Source organism: Dromiciops gliroides, chromosome 5 (genome assembly GCF_019393635.1).
Source record: "Dromiciops gliroides isolate mDroGli1 chromosome 5, mDroGli1.pri, whole genome shotgun sequence".
NCBI classification, from domain to species: domain Eukaryota; kingdom Metazoa; phylum Chordata; class Mammalia; order Microbiotheria; family Microbiotheriidae; genus Dromiciops; species Dromiciops gliroides.
Window position 1 is genome coordinate 291,235,775 of NC_057865.1, and position 17,035 is coordinate 291,252,809.

Sequence of the window (17,035 nt, forward strand, 5' to 3'; positions counted from 1 at the left end):
AAAAGCAGCAGATGTGGATGGATGAATGAATGAATGAATGGATAGATGGATGGATGGATGGATGATGGATGATGGATGGATGGATGGATGGATGGATGGATGGATGGATGGATGGATGGATGGATGGATGGAGATCACCTGTGGACATTTTGAATATGAAAAATGCAAATGAAGTGTCTAAAGTCCAGAATTCATGCCAGGACAGTGTTCTACATCCAATCTCATCCTAATAAGCATAAGCATATTGGAGAGGGGGTTAGAACCTGGAAATAATCAAAGAAAAAACACAGCTAAGCTACCAGCTCATAATCACGTGCAACAGAACTCATCCTTTCATTAATTTCCAGATTCTCTCTCCAGTACTACGTCCTACAGTGCTAGTTTGAATGGGCTGTGGTATCAAAGTGATCACTTGTCCGATCAAAGAACATTGTTCATTCCTTAAAATACCTCTAGCAACAACAATCTCTTCTTTAAAGTTGTATATAGAAAAGAAGTTTTTCTAAGAAAAAATAAACAATAGGAAAAAATACAACAGCTAGCAATGAGTTGTTTGATCCTCCATTTCTCTTCAACTCCAGAGCAGCCCATGACACCCCAGGTGAGCTCTTCACCTCCACCCCAAGGGCCTGACTCTTCCCACTGGCAATGCCTCCATCCTGACAGCTTCTTCAGATTCGTGAGTTCCTTCTGACGCCTCCCCTTTCACTTCAAACCTAGACCCTCACACAACTTCCCAGACCTTCATCCCTCCCCCCTTTTCTGTTCCCTTTTATGTACTGGCCTCTACTAGAAAGCAACTTCCCTAAGGATAGGGCCTGTCTTTCTTTTTTCTTGTTAGCACAGTGCCTGGAAGATGGTAAACACTTTATAAATCCCATAATCAATCTCTCTCTCTCTCCTCTCTTCTCTCTTCTGTCTCTCTTTCTCTCCCTTCTCTCCCTCCCTTCTCTGTCATTCTCTCCCTTCTCTCTCTCCTTCTTCCCCCAACAGTTTCTTAACATGGGCTTCTAACTCTAATCCCCCAGAGAATTTGTGGATGGATTTCAGAGGGACCATAAACTTGGATGGGGAAAAATTGCTTCTTTATGGCAATAGAATTGGTTTCTTCTAGAATCCTATGTATTTTATTGTGTACCTTTCAGAACCTGATTCCAAGTGGGGTCCCTAGGCTCCCCCAGACTGCTAAATAGGTTAAGAAACCCCAAGCCCTATGGAAGAAGTGGAAAGGTACAGAAGTTCGGCTGTCAAGGAACCATGAGGATTTTCAGCTGGCCCCCCAATAACTCAGGGGCTCCCCCACACAACAGTCCATCTCCCATCTGCATGCCTTTACCCAGGCAGTGCCCCATGCCTAGTATACCCTCCTTCCTCACCTCCATTGAACGGAAGTGCCACCCCCTTCATGCAGCCTTTCCCTATGCCATTCAATGCTAATGCTCTCACCCTGGAAATCACTTTGTATATGCTTTACATTTAATTTTCTGTGCACTTGTTGTGAATGAATTCCTTCAAGAGAAGGACTGTTTCATTTTTCATTCTCATCTCCCCAGGACTAGCACAGGACTTGCTACATTCAGTCACAGGCACTTAAAAATCCTTGTTGGATGAAATCTAGGAACGGAAATATTTATTCCAATTAGTTTTCAAGAACCCTTTCCTCCTAGATTTCTAGTCAGATACATAGCAAGCTAATGGCCACCCCCAAATTCTCTCCCTTTGCTTTTCCTTTTTTTTTGGGGGGGGGTGAGGCAAATGGGGTTAAGTGACTTGCCCAGGGTCACACAGCCAGTGTCAAGTGTCTGAGGCTGGATTTGAACTCAGGTCCTCCTGAATCCAGGGCCAGTACTTTATCCACTGCACCACCTAGCTGCCCCTCCCTTTGCTTTTCCAAGGTCTCTATGAAACAAATACAGGCTCACTGCCAGACTCCTCCAGGCCAGTCCTGCAGGCGGCTCTCATGTCTCCACAGCAACAGTAAAAGTAAATTGTCCACAAAACCAACCCCCCTTTTCACTGTTACTCTGGTTCAATGCCAGTCATCCCAGAAAGGATGGTGGGGACAAGGCTTCCATATTCACTGCTCTCCCCATACCCAGCCATCCTTGATGTAGCAACTTTCAGTTCTTTTATTTACTTGAGGTCCGCATTCAAGCCACTTAAAAGCTTTAAATGAATATCAGCTGACAAGCATTACCACACCTGATTTCTACCTACAAATCAACAAAACTGCTACTTAGACAACTGCATGAACAAGCAAACTGTGCTGGTCCTAATTAAATTATAGAAATCAAATAGAATTATATAATGAAAAGTATAAACAGTGGACAGGCAAGGGCCTGGAATCTGGATCTGGTCCTGGCCCTCTCTCGGCAACCTTCTTCTAGGTTTTTTTCAGAAAGAAAGAGATCTGTTCTCATGCAATCTGTATATTGTGATTCTTTAAAAAAAAAAAAAAGAAATATACCCCAAAATACCAATTCTTTCTTCCACGGCTAGTAGCATCTAAGCAAAATGTCTGACAGAAAGCTCTTCTTAAGACTGATTTCTTCCTAATTTGTTCTACACTGCTGTGGCTCTCAACCTGTGGTAATGCATTCCCCCTAAGTGCTTGTAGCCCACAACAAATCTGTCTTGGTGCCTGAGTGCATAGGGCCAGTTTCTTAGCTGAAAATCACTCCATGACAGGTACGCACTAAGAGAAAAGGAGGAGGAAGGAAGAAAGAAAGCTGATTGGGTTCCAGAGGTTAAAGTAAAGGAGAGAGAGAGTAAGCGTTGATTAGACTTACCATGTCTTGCAAAAGGGTTGAGGCCCACACCATCCATCTTAACGATGTTGGAGCTGAGATTTGGCAATGGTGTTATATTAGTCTCAGAAAACTGTTCAGAAGGACTCTGTGTTGGTTTGGGGCACTCCTTGCTAACTGAACTCTCCTTCAAGGGCTCAAAGGTTTTGAAGGAGGGAGACATATAGAGGGTCTCTACAGAAACCTGAGATCTATGGAAGAAAGGGTCAGACTTTGACACCCTTATGTTGGTATTGCCAGCCTCTTCTCTTCCGGATGGCCAAAGGCCCTGCATAGTTCCCAAGGCGCCACAGTTTTTCTGAGGGGAATAACGCTCTAGAGATTGTGGCATAGTGTTTTCCAGGGCAAGATTTGATAAATCGAGTCGGTCAATGCCCAAGCTGTCTAGCCTTTTGCCCAAGCTCAGATTTGTATGCAGAGACGGACTTTTTTCCAAAGGAACAGGCGCAGCATCTGTAAAATAACAAACAGGAATTATTCTGGGAAAATGACGGCTGCTGTGCTCTATTTCCTACCATAACAAGGATCATTCTACTGCCCTAAATGGAGTATTTGATCCCATTTAGTAACATCTCTGATTTCGCAGATCATCATAGGAATGATTATTGCTACCTTTCACTTCTGCCTCCCGTCACTTTGTTTTTCAAGTTATTCTTGAATACAACCCCATCACTTTACAAGTGGGAATACCAAAACTCAGAAAAATGAAGTGACACCTTTCCCACTGCAGCCAAGCTAGGGTCTGAACCAGCAGAAGGCAGGAGATTCTGAAGAGAAAGTCCCATTTGGGTCAGACACCAGAGAAGAGTGGGTACAACAGAGCAGGAAGAAGAGATGGGAGCTGCCACAATTCATAGGAGACAATATCCAAGAAAAAAGCCAGAAAATAAAACCCATGACCTCTGAGATCTGTGTGCAAAAGTACAAATTACGGGTAATGAACAGGGTGGACCAGAGAACTGAAAGCAAAGAGGCAAATTCGACTTCCAAGATGTCATGACAACTTGGCAGAACGGGATTTGTTTGTTTTTTTTCTTTTCTTTTCTTTTCTTTTTTTGGTTGGGCAATGAGGGTAAGTGACTTGCCCAGGGTCACACAGCTAGTAAGTGTCAAGTGTCTGAGGCCAGCTTTGAACTCAGGTCCTCCTGAATCCAGGGCCAGTGCTCTATCCACTGCGCCACCTAGCTGCTCCCCAGAATGGGATTTGTGAGGAGAATCTGGCTCTGGAAGAATATACCATATTCAAAAGAGACAGAACAGATAAAAGGGGATGGTGTAGTGTTGGACATTAGGAGTATATGCTCATTCGAGCAAATTCAGGATTCTGAGGGTAGAAACATCATGGAGGGCATTTGGATGAGAATCACTGGAGGAACAATATAGTTGTAAAGTTGTATCTTTCAAAGAGTGGAAGAAGCAATGAGAGGAACAGCTGTGCTAAACTGTAGGAAAAAACCTAATGATAAAGTAAAAAATACAGGGGTTTGGGGGCAAGGGACCGCTCAAGATACAGGGCAGGACAGCTGAGCAGGGTCTGCTGGGTGCCCGCAATCCTGAGAGGGCAGACTTCAAATTGTTCAGGGGAAGGCAGCCCATATGGGATGGGAAGCTCTCAGGGATAACATTCTGGAGACAGAAGCAGAAGTGATGCTGGTGACAATGAAGAGGGAGGGCTGTATAGACCACTGTGGATACACAGGAAATTCAGGTTTTTGAGACACTTAGCAAGGGCCGCTAGATTAGAATGGATACAGAACATTAATCTTATGGGAGCTAAGAGTGGCCACATGCTAAGTCGCACCACATGGCAAGAAAAAGCTCAAAGAAGGAATAGAACTGCTGCTCCCCAAGCACAAGGTGACAACAAGGGGACAATACCATGCTGCTCTTATGTATTGGATTGAGAAGGATACAACCAAATGGTAATCAGTGAGAGAACAGTGAGTTAGGCAGAACGGAGGTGCCCTTCCTGAGTATGATTCACTGGGCCCATGTAGGTGAGCTACATCCAGGGCACTGAGAGAAGACACCGGAGCAGCGCTGAGCCACTGTGGGAGATCTTGGGAAGACCTCGCCTCCATTGTGCAGCTCTGCCTCAGCAGCCAATCAACACTCCGTCTCTTTACTGTGTAGTTAGCACACTGGACTTAGAGAATGTCTGTAACCAGCTCCAAAGCAAGGGGAAGGGTTCTTCAATCATACACCACATGCCTCTCTGGAAGCAAGACTGGTGGCGGCACAGAATGGGGGCCATGCTTGATGGGTGGTATTCCATTGGCCAGGTCCCTGTGACATATGACTTTGAGGAAGGCACAGGTGGCATGCTCACGGATGTGCAGATGACAAGGGCAAATGAGCATTTCAAGCAAGCCAACTCACAATGAGTATTTGCATCAGTGCATAAGATCAAAAATATCTTCACAGGCTAGACCATGGGGTTAAAACTAATCTCATGAAACTGAATGAGGCCAAAAGAAGAGTCCTACATGGGTTCTAAAAACGGGCTTCACCAAACCCAGGCTGAGGGTGTGTGGCCAGACCCCAGCTATTGTGAAGGAGACCCAGGAGTTTTAGTGAACTACTCGACTGGAGTCAACAGGATGGCCTGGCACCCACAATTATATTGCAATAGCAAGTTGCATGAAGAGAAGCAAAGGGTCAAGAACAAGTGGGGCCATAGTTCTGCTCTGCTCAGTCAATCAATCAACATTTACTAAGCCCCTGCTATTGGCAAGGCCCTGTGCTAAGCCCTGAGGATACAAAAAGAGGCCAAAGATAGTCCCTGCCCTCCAGGAGCTCACAATCTACTCTGTCCTTGTCAGGGCACTTCTGGAGGCCTGTGCTCACACTAGTTTAGGAAAGCCAGAGAAAAGGTGCATATGGAAGAGGGATCCAGTCAAGGAACAGGGAAAAGGGAAGACCAGTGAGCCAGGGGAGAAGAATGGCCTCAGATAAGAGAAGGATTAGATGGGCTCGGCTTGGCCCCAGAGGGCAGAACCAGGAACAAAGGATAGGAACTGTAGTGGGTACAAGGGAATGTCAATTCCTTGATGGAAAGTGGGTTTCTTTCCTTTTTGTCTTCAGATCCTCATCGTGCCCAGCACAATGAGATACCAAATAAACATTGTGTGATTATTGAGAGGGAAACCCCCAGCAATGAAAACTTCCCAACATGGTGTGTGATGCCTCGCCGTCTCTAGAGGTCTTTGAGCACTAGCCAGAAGAGAACTTTTGGGGAGGCTGAAGAAGGGAAGTTTGGTCAAGTACAAGTTGGACTAGGTAAGGGGCTCTTAACCCACCTGTTATTTAAAATAGTGTGATGACTAAAGTTATACATATGTATGTGTGTATATATATGCTTCTTTTTGTACTATGTATGTTATTTTATGCATTTAAAAACCTTCTGAGAAGGGCTCCATAAGCTTCACCAGATTTCCCCAAAGGGGTCTGGGACATAGAAGAGTAAATAATCCCAAGACTAGATGGCCTCTTTTGACTGTTAGATTGGAGGATTCTGTGAGCCCAATGCTTTGGCACCTTGGGCTCGAGGACGCCATGATTAGAGCTAACGCACTGGTCATTTGGCTGTTGCCTTCTCTTGCTCTTTCTCCCTGTAGTTATCAGGTAGGGCAAGGTCACACGGCTGACTTCTTGAGCATTCCCCCTTCACCACCTCTCTGCCACTGTTTCTTCTGATCCCCTTTCAAAGCATTATGCTCTCAGTCCCTCACAAATTCACTTCTTCTATAAAGTAACATCAAAGGAAATATGCCTGCAGGGCTACCACACACTTCCCTACCTGCAGATAGAAGCTCTAGACTACAGACACCTCTCCCCATATGGTATAAAAAAATAAAAATAAAAAACCACTGGGCAGATGTCATCTTTCCCTACACATTATGACAAAGGAGCATCATGTCCCCGGAGAAACAATATGACCTAAGTCTGACACTCCAGGTCAGGGAGTTGGGGGGGTTGTGGGGGTTGTGGGGGTTGTGGGGGGGAGATTGACATCTATGTGTCAATTTTTTAAAAATGTATATAGTGCTTTAGTACTTTTTTGTTTTGTTTTGTTTGTGGGGGGATGGCAAGGCAATGAGGGTTAAGTGACTTGCCCAGGGTCACACAGCTAGTAAGTGTCAAGTGTCTGAGGTCAAATTTGAACTCAGGTCCTCCTGAATCCAGGGTTGGTGCTTTATCCACTGTGCCACCTAGCTGCCCCCTAAGTGTCATTTTTATCATTGGTAACAGAAACATTAGAAATGGGAGGCCCATCAAAGGCAAGGAAGGCGAATGAATGGGTCAATATGTATGTATCCATATCAAGCAATCAGGCTCCATGAAAAAAGTCCATTTTTCTAGAAGAAAGGAGAAAATGAGATATTTATTCTAACTCAATACACATCTGTAAGAGAACTGAAATTCAAGGCAAGCCCAGCATAGGAATGTCTATTTGTCTATGAATCATTTGCCTTTGTCATCACTTCTCAACCTAGTGCTTCTTCCCATCAATCTAAATGCCAAGGCATTGAAATGATTCCATACAACTGTGCTACGAAGTAGAGTTAGAGAAGCTAGGACCCATAACAAGGGGAGGAAGAAGAGATTGGCTGTAGGGAGGACTCATGAAGCTTGAAAGGGCGAGATTCAAGAGTCAAATGAGCTATGACTGTTTACCCGTGAAGCCAAAAGGAATTGTGCTGTTGCGTGTGTACCATCCATCACATTCTACACTCATCCCGTGTGAGTTCACTTATTACAAGTGTCTGGCACTTTGTAGATGGCGAATAAATGATTTTTATTGATGGATGTCACATCCTCACTCTAAATCATGGGTGGGGGCAGGGAGGGGAGTAAGACTTCTCTGGAAGTCTGTGGCCCAGACTGTGTGCAGCCCCTGAATGGAAGAGGAAGAAGAATGTGGGCTGGGTTGTACTGGGGAAACTTCCAGAATCTTAGACTTAGTCCTCACTGACAACACTCAGTCAATACCAATATTCTCCTTGTGATGCTACTGGATATGGCCCCCAATCATAGATAATAGCTATTAATAGTAGCTAACATTGTGGCAACTAGGTGGCGCAGTGGATAGAGCACTGGCCCTGGAGTCAGGAGGACCTGAGTTCAAATCCGACCTCAGACATTTAACACTTACTAGCTGTGTGACCCTGGGCAAGTCACTTAATCCCAATTGCCTCACTAAAATAATAATAATAATAGCTAACATTTAGATAGAACTCACTATTTACCAGATGCTGTGCTAAGCACTTTACAATTGTTATCTCATTTGATCCTCCCAACAACCCTGGGAAGTAGGTGCTATTATCACCCCCATTTTATAGATGAGGAAACTGAGGCAAACAGACTCAGATTTGCCCAGGGCTGCCCAGCTAGTAAGTGTCCGAGGTCAGATTTGAACTCATGTCTTCCTGATTCCAGGCCCAGCACTCTATCCACTATAGATCAAATCTCAACAAAAAGATGCTTGGTAACTATATGCAGGCCATAGAACGCCACATGAAAGAAGTGGTCTGGACACCATTGCTGAGGACCCAGGATGTGCATAACCAGGAAAGGGCGGGCTGGGCAAAGGACAGCAGATCCATGGGCTATGCATTTCACCAGGATCCATAAAACACTGGAAGACCCTGAGAAAAGTCTCCGGTGAATATTCTAGCTTTGATATATAGTGACCTAACGCTTATGTTTGATGATGCTTGTGGGATGGACTGGATGAGGTCAAACTCCGTTTATTTTTTTAAATGAACCATTGTAGCTCTCTCTCATTCTTGTCCCCCGCCCCCTTGTCCCTCCTTGCCCCAGGGTGAGTAGGAGATAGAAGGGCCTTTGTCAGAACCTTTCCCTAGAAGTTACCCCATGGTCCTATGGAGTCTGGTTATTGTAGCAGATGAGACACCTGGCTCTGACTCCATACCACTTTGTGAACCTTAAAGCACTATGGAAATGTGACCTACTGAGATGATTCATGCGTTTGTCCTCACTCCCATTAGCCTAGAAGATTAACACTAAAGGAGATGTGGAAAGACCTGTGTGATATGATATGATGTGATGTGAGATTAGCAACACCCAAGCTAGATTCCCAAACCAGATCCCTGTGGGTCTACACCCAGTCCCCCAATGGATCTCTACTAGATTCATCATTAGGATCCTCTGACCCACTGGATTCACTAGCAACACCCAAGCTAGATTCCCAAACCAGATCCCTGTGGGTCTACACCCAGTCCCCCAATGGATCTCTACTAGATTCACCATTAGGATCCTCTGACCCACTGGATTCACTGCTGGATCTCCACCTGATTCCCACTGGGCCTTCTACCATATCTCCACTTGATTCCCCAATGGATCTCCACAAGGTTCCCCACTGGGTTCCCCCACTCTCCATATGACACATCTGCTGAGGTAGTAGAATTTCAGAAGCTCTTAAAAGGCATATGGAGCAAAAGCAATTTTGTACTTTGACAAATGCTAGGGTTTTATGTAAGATTTTACATAGTCCATTAGATTATTTGTCTTTGCTATTGGTCTAGTTTATACTTTGGAAATGTATTTTATTTTTTAAATAGTATCTTATTTTTCCAATTACATATAGTGACAAATTTTAACATTCATTTTTTAAAAATTCTGTGCTCCAAGGGGCAGCTAGGTGGCGCAGTGGATACAGCACTGGCCCTGGATTCAGGAGGACCTGAGTTCAAATCCGACCTCAGACACTTGACACTTACTAGCTGTGTGACCCTGGGCAAGTCACTTAACCCCCATTGCCTCACCAAAAAAAAAAAAAAAAAAATTCTGTGCTCCAAATTTTCTCCCACCTTCCCCTTCCCTTCCCTGAGAAGGTAAGCGATTTGATATAGGTTATATATGTGCAATCATCTAAAACATGGGAAATGTATTTTAAGACTTTGGACTCAAGGTTAGGATTCAAGGCCTCAAACAGTGCTTTACACACCCAGTAGAAAATAGATCCAATAAACTGAAACACCTAAAGCAGTTCTCTTTTTATATCAGTCATGTGCCTTTGTCATCACTTCTAAAATCAATAACAGTATAATGTCCGATGAAATCAACTAGACCTCACTTACTCTGCTTGTACCAAGCCCCTTCCTAATAGCAAAACCCCAACACTCTCTCTGCTTAGACTCTTGTCTCCTAGCACTTTTTACAAACTGTAAGCTTTTTCAAATGAGAAGGGGCTCGGTATCAGAGCTGGGACAATGATTTAAAATGCAGCAGTGAGTGAACGAAAGGAGAAAAAGGTTTCTGTTGGCACCAAACAAAGGGCTCCTGAAAACCTGGAAGAGCCAGCGCTAATGCAGCATCTCTCTATGCCTCACCGCTCCCCATCCTGTCCCTGCTGCGCACCACTCACAGCTAGATCTCCTTAAAACCCAGCTCTCCCTGAGAGCTCCTGGCCTTCTACTCAGGCTCTTATTCACAGCCTGCAGTCTGTCTGGAGTTACAGGGCTCTCCACAAACCAACCAGGCCAACCCATTGCATCTCCCCACCCCCAGCCAAACTACACAAACCCTCCCCAGAGCTGGGCAAGTCTCATCATTATCTCTACATATATACCCCAATATGTTCCTTCCCATCTCCCAACCTTTGCTTACACCATGCCCCAACCACCTTCCCTTCCTCTGGAATGCCCTTCCTACTCTTCTCTAGACCAATCCTACCTAAGGAATGAAGAATGTCTCTTCAAAGCCACCTCTTCCAGGAAGCCCTTTCAGACTAGTCCAGACAACATTGTTCTTTCCCTGATCTGAATTCTTATAGGATTCATCAACTAGATTCATCACTCACTTAGGCACTTAATCACATAAAACATTCAAATCCTCAAATTATTTTGTGCAGCCCTGAGAAGGGCGCCACAAGCCCTCCCACCAGAGGTGCCAGTCCTCCCCACCATCCCATAGGGGTAGTAACAAAAAGTTATAAGATGCAGCTTCTGTCCTCAAGGGGCTTATAATCTAATTGGGAAAGATAAGACATATTTTTAAAATAGTGCAATGACCAGTTTAGCTCCACTTAAGGAGCTTGGTGAAAAACCATTTTTTCTCACTTTATTTTTAGTATTTTATTTTCTAATTACATGTAAAGATAGTTTTCAACACTCATTTTTGCAAGATTTTGAGTTCCAATTTTTTCTCCCTCCCTTCTCCCCTTCCCAAGATGGCAAGCAATCAGATATAGGTTATATATGTACAATCATGTTATACATATTTTCATATAAGTCACGTTGTAAAAGAAGAATCAGAACAAAGGGAAAAACCACAAGAAAGGAAAAAATAACAACAAATAAAATGAAAATAGTATACTTTGATCTGCAACCAGATTCCACAGTTCTTTTTTCTGGATGTGGAAAGCATTTTCCATCATGAGTCTTTTGGCATTGTCTTGGATCATTGTATTGCTGAGAAGAGCTAAGTCTATCACATTTGATCCTCACACAATGTTGTTGATACTGTGTACAATGTTCTCCTGGTTCTGCTCACTTCACTCAGCATCCATTCATGTGGGTCTTTCCATGTTTTTCTGAAATCCATCTGCTTATCATTTCTTACAATACTCTAGTGTTTCATTGCATTCATATACCACAACTTGTTTGGTCTTTCTCCAATTGATGGGCATCCACTCAATTTCCAATTCTTTGCCACCACAAAAAGAGCTGCTATGTTTTTGTACAAGTGGCTCTTTCTCCCTTTTTGATGATCTCTTTGGGATACAGACCTAATATTGGTACTGCTGTGTCAAAGGGTATGCACAGTTCTATAGCCCTTTGGGCATTGTTACAGAATGGTTGGATCAGTTCACAACTCCACCAACAATGGATCAGTGTTCCAATTTTACCACATCTTCTCCAACATTTATCATTTTCCTTTTTTGTCATATTAGCCAATATGATAGGTGTGAGGTGGTACCTCAGAGTTGTTTTAATTTGCAGTAAAAAACATTTTATAAACTGAACTATTTTTTAAAAAGTAATTTTAAGGGTAAAGAAACTTCCTTTTAAAAGACAGTGTTTTCCATATTGCTTTTGGCTGACTGCTAATTCAGTAAATAATATAGAACAATACAGACTAACAGTCCTAAGAGTCAAAATATATGTGTGTGTGTGTGTGTGTGTGTGAGAGAGAGAGAGAGAGAGAGAGAGAGAGAGAGAGAGAGAGAGAGAGAGAGAGAGCGAGAGCTGCTTCCAAATGCAGTTGACTCTTCTATTCCCAATGGCTAACACATACAGAAAAGTTCTCCCCTATCAGTCCAGAGAAAAATGAAACAATCTTTGCAAATTCCACCTCAAGGCAGTATCTTTCGGCTACAGGGCTTTGGAAGAGGCAAGTCGATGTTTCATGGATCTTTGATTAAATAAGAACAGGTCCTGGATAAAGACGCCACTACCTCTAGGTCGCAGCAAGCATTCTTTCTGAGGAACAAGGCCTTTAATGCTCCACTGTAGAGCAGCCCACTTTCTAGTAAAGGGCCTTTCTAGTGATGAGGCCAGTACTGGAGGGTCAAACTCGGTCTCTAGCCAGGCTCCTGCTCAGAGCCTTCTAGAAGGGGAAAGAATAATGGATTTGGAGCTAGATGCTGTGGGTTCAAATCCCAGCTTTGCCACTTAGGATCTGTGCCCCTCTGGGCCTCAGCTCCTGCATCTGTAAAAGGAGGAAGATGGCCTCTGAGTTTGTGATCCTATGGTCCATCCTCAGGCTGGGAACTCAGGGCTGTTTTCTCAGCACAAGGAGACATCAGAGGAGGACGGTAGGAGGTGGGGTCAACAAGCAATCAAAGATGCAGGCCCTAGCCTTGCATGGCTTATGGCTTAGCCTTGGAGATCAAAATAACACATATCCCATGATCATCTGTGACAAATCAGATACACAAGAGCTATGAAAATAAGGAAGGAATGATCACAGTAGGATCAAATGAATTAGAGAAGACTTTCTGAAGGAGTTGAGTTACCTAAAACTTATTAGGTGATGAACATGACTCAGAAATCAAGGATACAGCCTGCCAGAAAGGGCATTTCAGGTGAGAAAACAGAATGGGATAGAGACAGATTTAGGAGGTTATGTGCAAAAGATGACAAACAGATTGGTTGGGTTGGCTGGAGGCTTAATTGAAGGGGTAGCTCAGATCAGATTGGAGAGGAATGTGAATCCAGTTGGCGTAGGCTCTTGGCTGGAGGCCGAGGAGTTTGGATTTATGAGGTGCAAGAAGGAGCCACTGGAGAGTTGGTTTTGTTTCTAGTTTTGTTTTTTTGTTTTTGTTTTTGAATAGAGAAGTAAAGGGATAAAACGGTATGTGAGGAAGAGTATTCTTGTAGTCTTTTTTTAAATAGGAAGAACTGAAGCAAGACAATCTTAGATCTGAGGAAGCCCAAAGACTATTGCTGTAACTGAGGTTTGAAGTTCCTCTCCTATTGTGCTACTGAGTAGTGTCCAGACTCCTCTTTCTTGGCATTCAAGGATTGCCACAATCTGACATCATCTTACCTTTCCAGCATTATTTCAAATGACTCCCATCTAGGCCCTCTGCACTACAGCCAAACTGGACTCACACCCTCAGCCTAGCCCCATGTGTAGACACGTCTGGCAGTTTCCTCACGCTGTGCCTTTTCACAAACCATTTTCCATGCCTAGAATTCCCTCTCTCCTCCTCTTGCTCATATGCCAATTCCTCCATGGAATCTCTCTTTTCAGCAACCCCCTTCTCCAGTGGAGCTCACTTAGCACTAGGTTTTACAGCTTTCTAACCTACTTACCAGTGGAATGGAATCCCCTTGAGGGCAGGGACTGTTTCATTTCTGTCTTTGTATCCCCAATGCTTAGCACATAACCATACCGGTAGCTCAATGAATGTTTACTGAATTTGGTGACTCACAAAATAATGTATATTATCTACTCACCTAGATGCTAAGTCCTATGCACACAGTAGGTTTGTTCAATGTTAGATAATGACTATAAGTGAAAGGGGCACAGACACTACCAGGAAAGTCTCTGCTGGACTCATCTGCCCCAGCCTTCTTTTTTCTCTCTCCCTCCTCCCCCACGGCGATCTCCTCAGCTCCCATGGGTACACTTGTCATCTTTATGCCAATGACAGCCCTACTCTTTCTTCTGAGCACCAGTCTTTTTAAAATTTTTTTTTTATTCTTTGCAGGGCAATGAGGGTTAAGTGACTTGCCCAAGGTCACACAGCTAGTAAGTGTCAAGTGTCTGAGGCTGGATTTGAACTCAGGTCCTCCTGAATCCAGGGCCGGTGCTTTATCCACTGAGCCACCTAGCTGCCCCCTGAGCACCAGTCTTGAGTCACCAATTGCCCAGTGGACATTTCCAACTGGGTTTCTCATTAGCATCTCAAACTCCCCATGTCTCCAACAGAATTCATCCTCTTTCTCCCCAGACTCAGTCCTCCTTTGCCCTTCCCTGTGACTGCCCAGAGCAGCGCCACCCTCCCGGCGTTCAGGGCCACAACCTCAGGCTCATCCTCCACTCCTCACTCTCATTCACCACCAGCCTCTCCACCCTTCACACTCCTATATATACACAGTTGACAGCTTGCATTTCTATTTTGGCACCATCTCTTGTATCAGTCCCTTTCTCCCTATCCACACAACCACCAACCGCATCACCTGGAGACTGTGGCTGGTCTCCATACCTCTAGTCTCTCTCCTCTCCAATCTATCCTGCACCCAGCTGACAAGTGATCTTCCTAACACCCAGGCCTGACCTTTCCACCCCTCTACTCTCTCCACTGGATTCCTACTATTTCTACAATCCAATGTAAACTCGTCTGTTTGCATTTATAGTCCTTCAGATCCTGGTCCCTTGCTCCCTTTCCAGCTTTCTCACTGCAGTACAACTACACTGGTCTGCTTGACATCACTGACACACAAAATTCCACCTCCCATTTCCCAGCCATTGCACCAATCGTCGAATGCTCCATGTGTGGATGTGCTCCCTCCTCACCCCCACATTCTGTAATCCCTGGTTCCCTTCCAGACTAAGTTCAAGACGGTCTTCCTGGCCTCCTCAATGGCCAATGTTGTCCCCACTAAGACTGCCCTGTATCTGCTTTGTATATAATCTTGTCTATACCTTGAACAAACAAGTATTAAGTGTTCACTATGCCTCAGGCACTGGCTGAAGAGCTAAGACTCAAAGACAGGCAAAACACAGTCTCTGCCCTCATGAAGTGCACATTCTTATAATGGAAACAACAGGTAAATAAAACAATGCATACAAGAGACATTAGGAGATTCCAGAGCAGAGACTTCTTTTCATTTTTGTCTTCTTATCCCTGATACTTAGCACAATGTACATAATAGGTGCTTAATAAATGCTGGTTGGTTGATCGACTGATTGCTAATAGAATTTTTAAATGGAAGGTACCTTAGGGAATACCTAATCTGATCCCCTTATTTTAGAAATTTACAGAATTAAAGAACATGATGAGGGTATCTGGGAAAGAACTTCAGTTTTGATTTTGATGAAAGAAACTTGCTTAGAAGGTATGAAAATAATATCGTGGAGCCATTTTCATTTCTCTGTAATGTTTCCACTGCCTTGTTTCAGGTACTATAATCAGTGCATGGTATTTTATATGCCATCATATTGTGGATCTAATAATAGGTATTACATTCCGACAGAGCTCTTGCTGTGACCAATTCTGCTATGAGTAAGACAAATAGTATCCTATTACAGATTACAAAGCAGAGAGCCGGCAAGCAGGATGTGAGATAAAAGCTCAAATGAGTCTTTCATTGCCTAGGTGAAAAGGAGCCCACCTAGCTCTATGAGTAAGGGGGGTCAAAAACATCAGTGCCTGCCCTCTGGCCACACCTTCTCAGCTTTGCTTAGTTCTGCTTCCTTCTTCCCCGTCAAGGATCATCCTTACTCCCTTGCCAATCCCGTCATGGTTTCAGTTCTCTCCCCACTGAGATCGGGCTCAATTCTATGGATTTCCAGACCCAAACTCTCACTGGACTTCTGGTATCAGCTGGTCAGCACTCTGGCCAGCTGCCAAATTGACCATCCTCTAACATGGGGCACAACTTTCCTGGCCTCTTGCCTCCAGAACAAGATACACAGACTCTTTCATTTGGCTTCCAAGGCTGAGGAAAATGAATGTAATGCTGCATTATTTAATGACCAACATTACTCTGCCCTCCATCCTTTTCCTCATTTTGTTGGACCCCACTTCTGAAGGGCCTGCATTTCCTCAAGGGTGTGATGGGCATAGTGATCACTCTCAGCCCCCAAAGCAGCCCCTTAACCATCGAGGGCTGGGCCCCTCCCAGGTGGGCCTCTAGCTTCTGCCTGGGTGTCCCAGAGCAATTGGCATTTCTGAGGCTTCAGAACCGGCATAATCAGCTACAGCTGAAGGTCATTCAACTTTCCTCAGCTGCAATCTAACCCTATCCTCATTTGTCCTGCCCATACCCCCAGTGATAGGGAGAAGCTGAGAACTCTTAACCCACATCCTCATGAAAAAAATGCCTCCCAACTGGAATTGCCTTGTCTTTGCCAGGAGAGGACCCAGCAATGTACTGTCAGGCCAATCAGAAGGAAGGCACCTTTAAAAGACACCTCGCTGGAGAAGATATTGACCCAACTGATGGGTCACCTCTAACCTAACTCATAAATTGATTGTGCTTGGAACTTTGTCTCTCAAAATTCCTACCAAGACAAGGCCCTGGCTTACTTCTCCAGGCTTATGGCTCATTACTTGGGTAACTGGGATGCTCTCCCTGGCCACTTTCGCTTTACAGAATCCCTCATCTCCTTCATAGCTCAGCTCAAGGGGCCCCTACCCTGGATCTCCTCAATCCCGGCACCCCCAGAAATTCCTTTGGCCATAGTTTGTGTTTCCCTATCAGTGCCTGTGTTCTCCTTGAGGGCAGAGGCTGCTTAGATCTTCCGTTTTCTATTCCCAGCACCAGGGAGCATATTAGGCACTTGCATGTTTTTTGAATGAATGAATGACTGTCCACAATTGGACTAAGCATGTTCTTCTTCAAACATTTTTCTCCCTCTTCTGTTGTCCCATTCAGCCAGGCTTGAACCCTCACAGGAATCTTTGACTCCTCCTTCTCCCCCCATATCAAACCCTTTGCCAAGTTCTATCAAAACTTACCATTGGAATCTACTCCTTCCTCACTCTTTCTACTGCCCTCAGACCCCAGTAGTTTAATCGCTTTTTATGT

At 44.4% G+C, this 17,035-nt stretch overlaps 1 protein-coding gene across 1 annotated transcript in view; it reads right to left on the reverse strand.

Annotated features, from left to right (window-relative positions):
- ENTHD1 (ENTH domain containing 1) overlaps positions 1-17,035 on the reverse strand; it is a 114,612-nt gene that overhangs the window by 12,780 nt on the left and 84,797 nt on the right. The window contains exon 5 of the mRNA XM_043965142.1: positions 2,790-3,260. Coding sequence (XP_043821077.1) covers positions 2,790-3,260 — 471 coding nt within the window. The remainder of the gene's footprint in view (positions 1-2,789; positions 3,261-17,035) is intronic.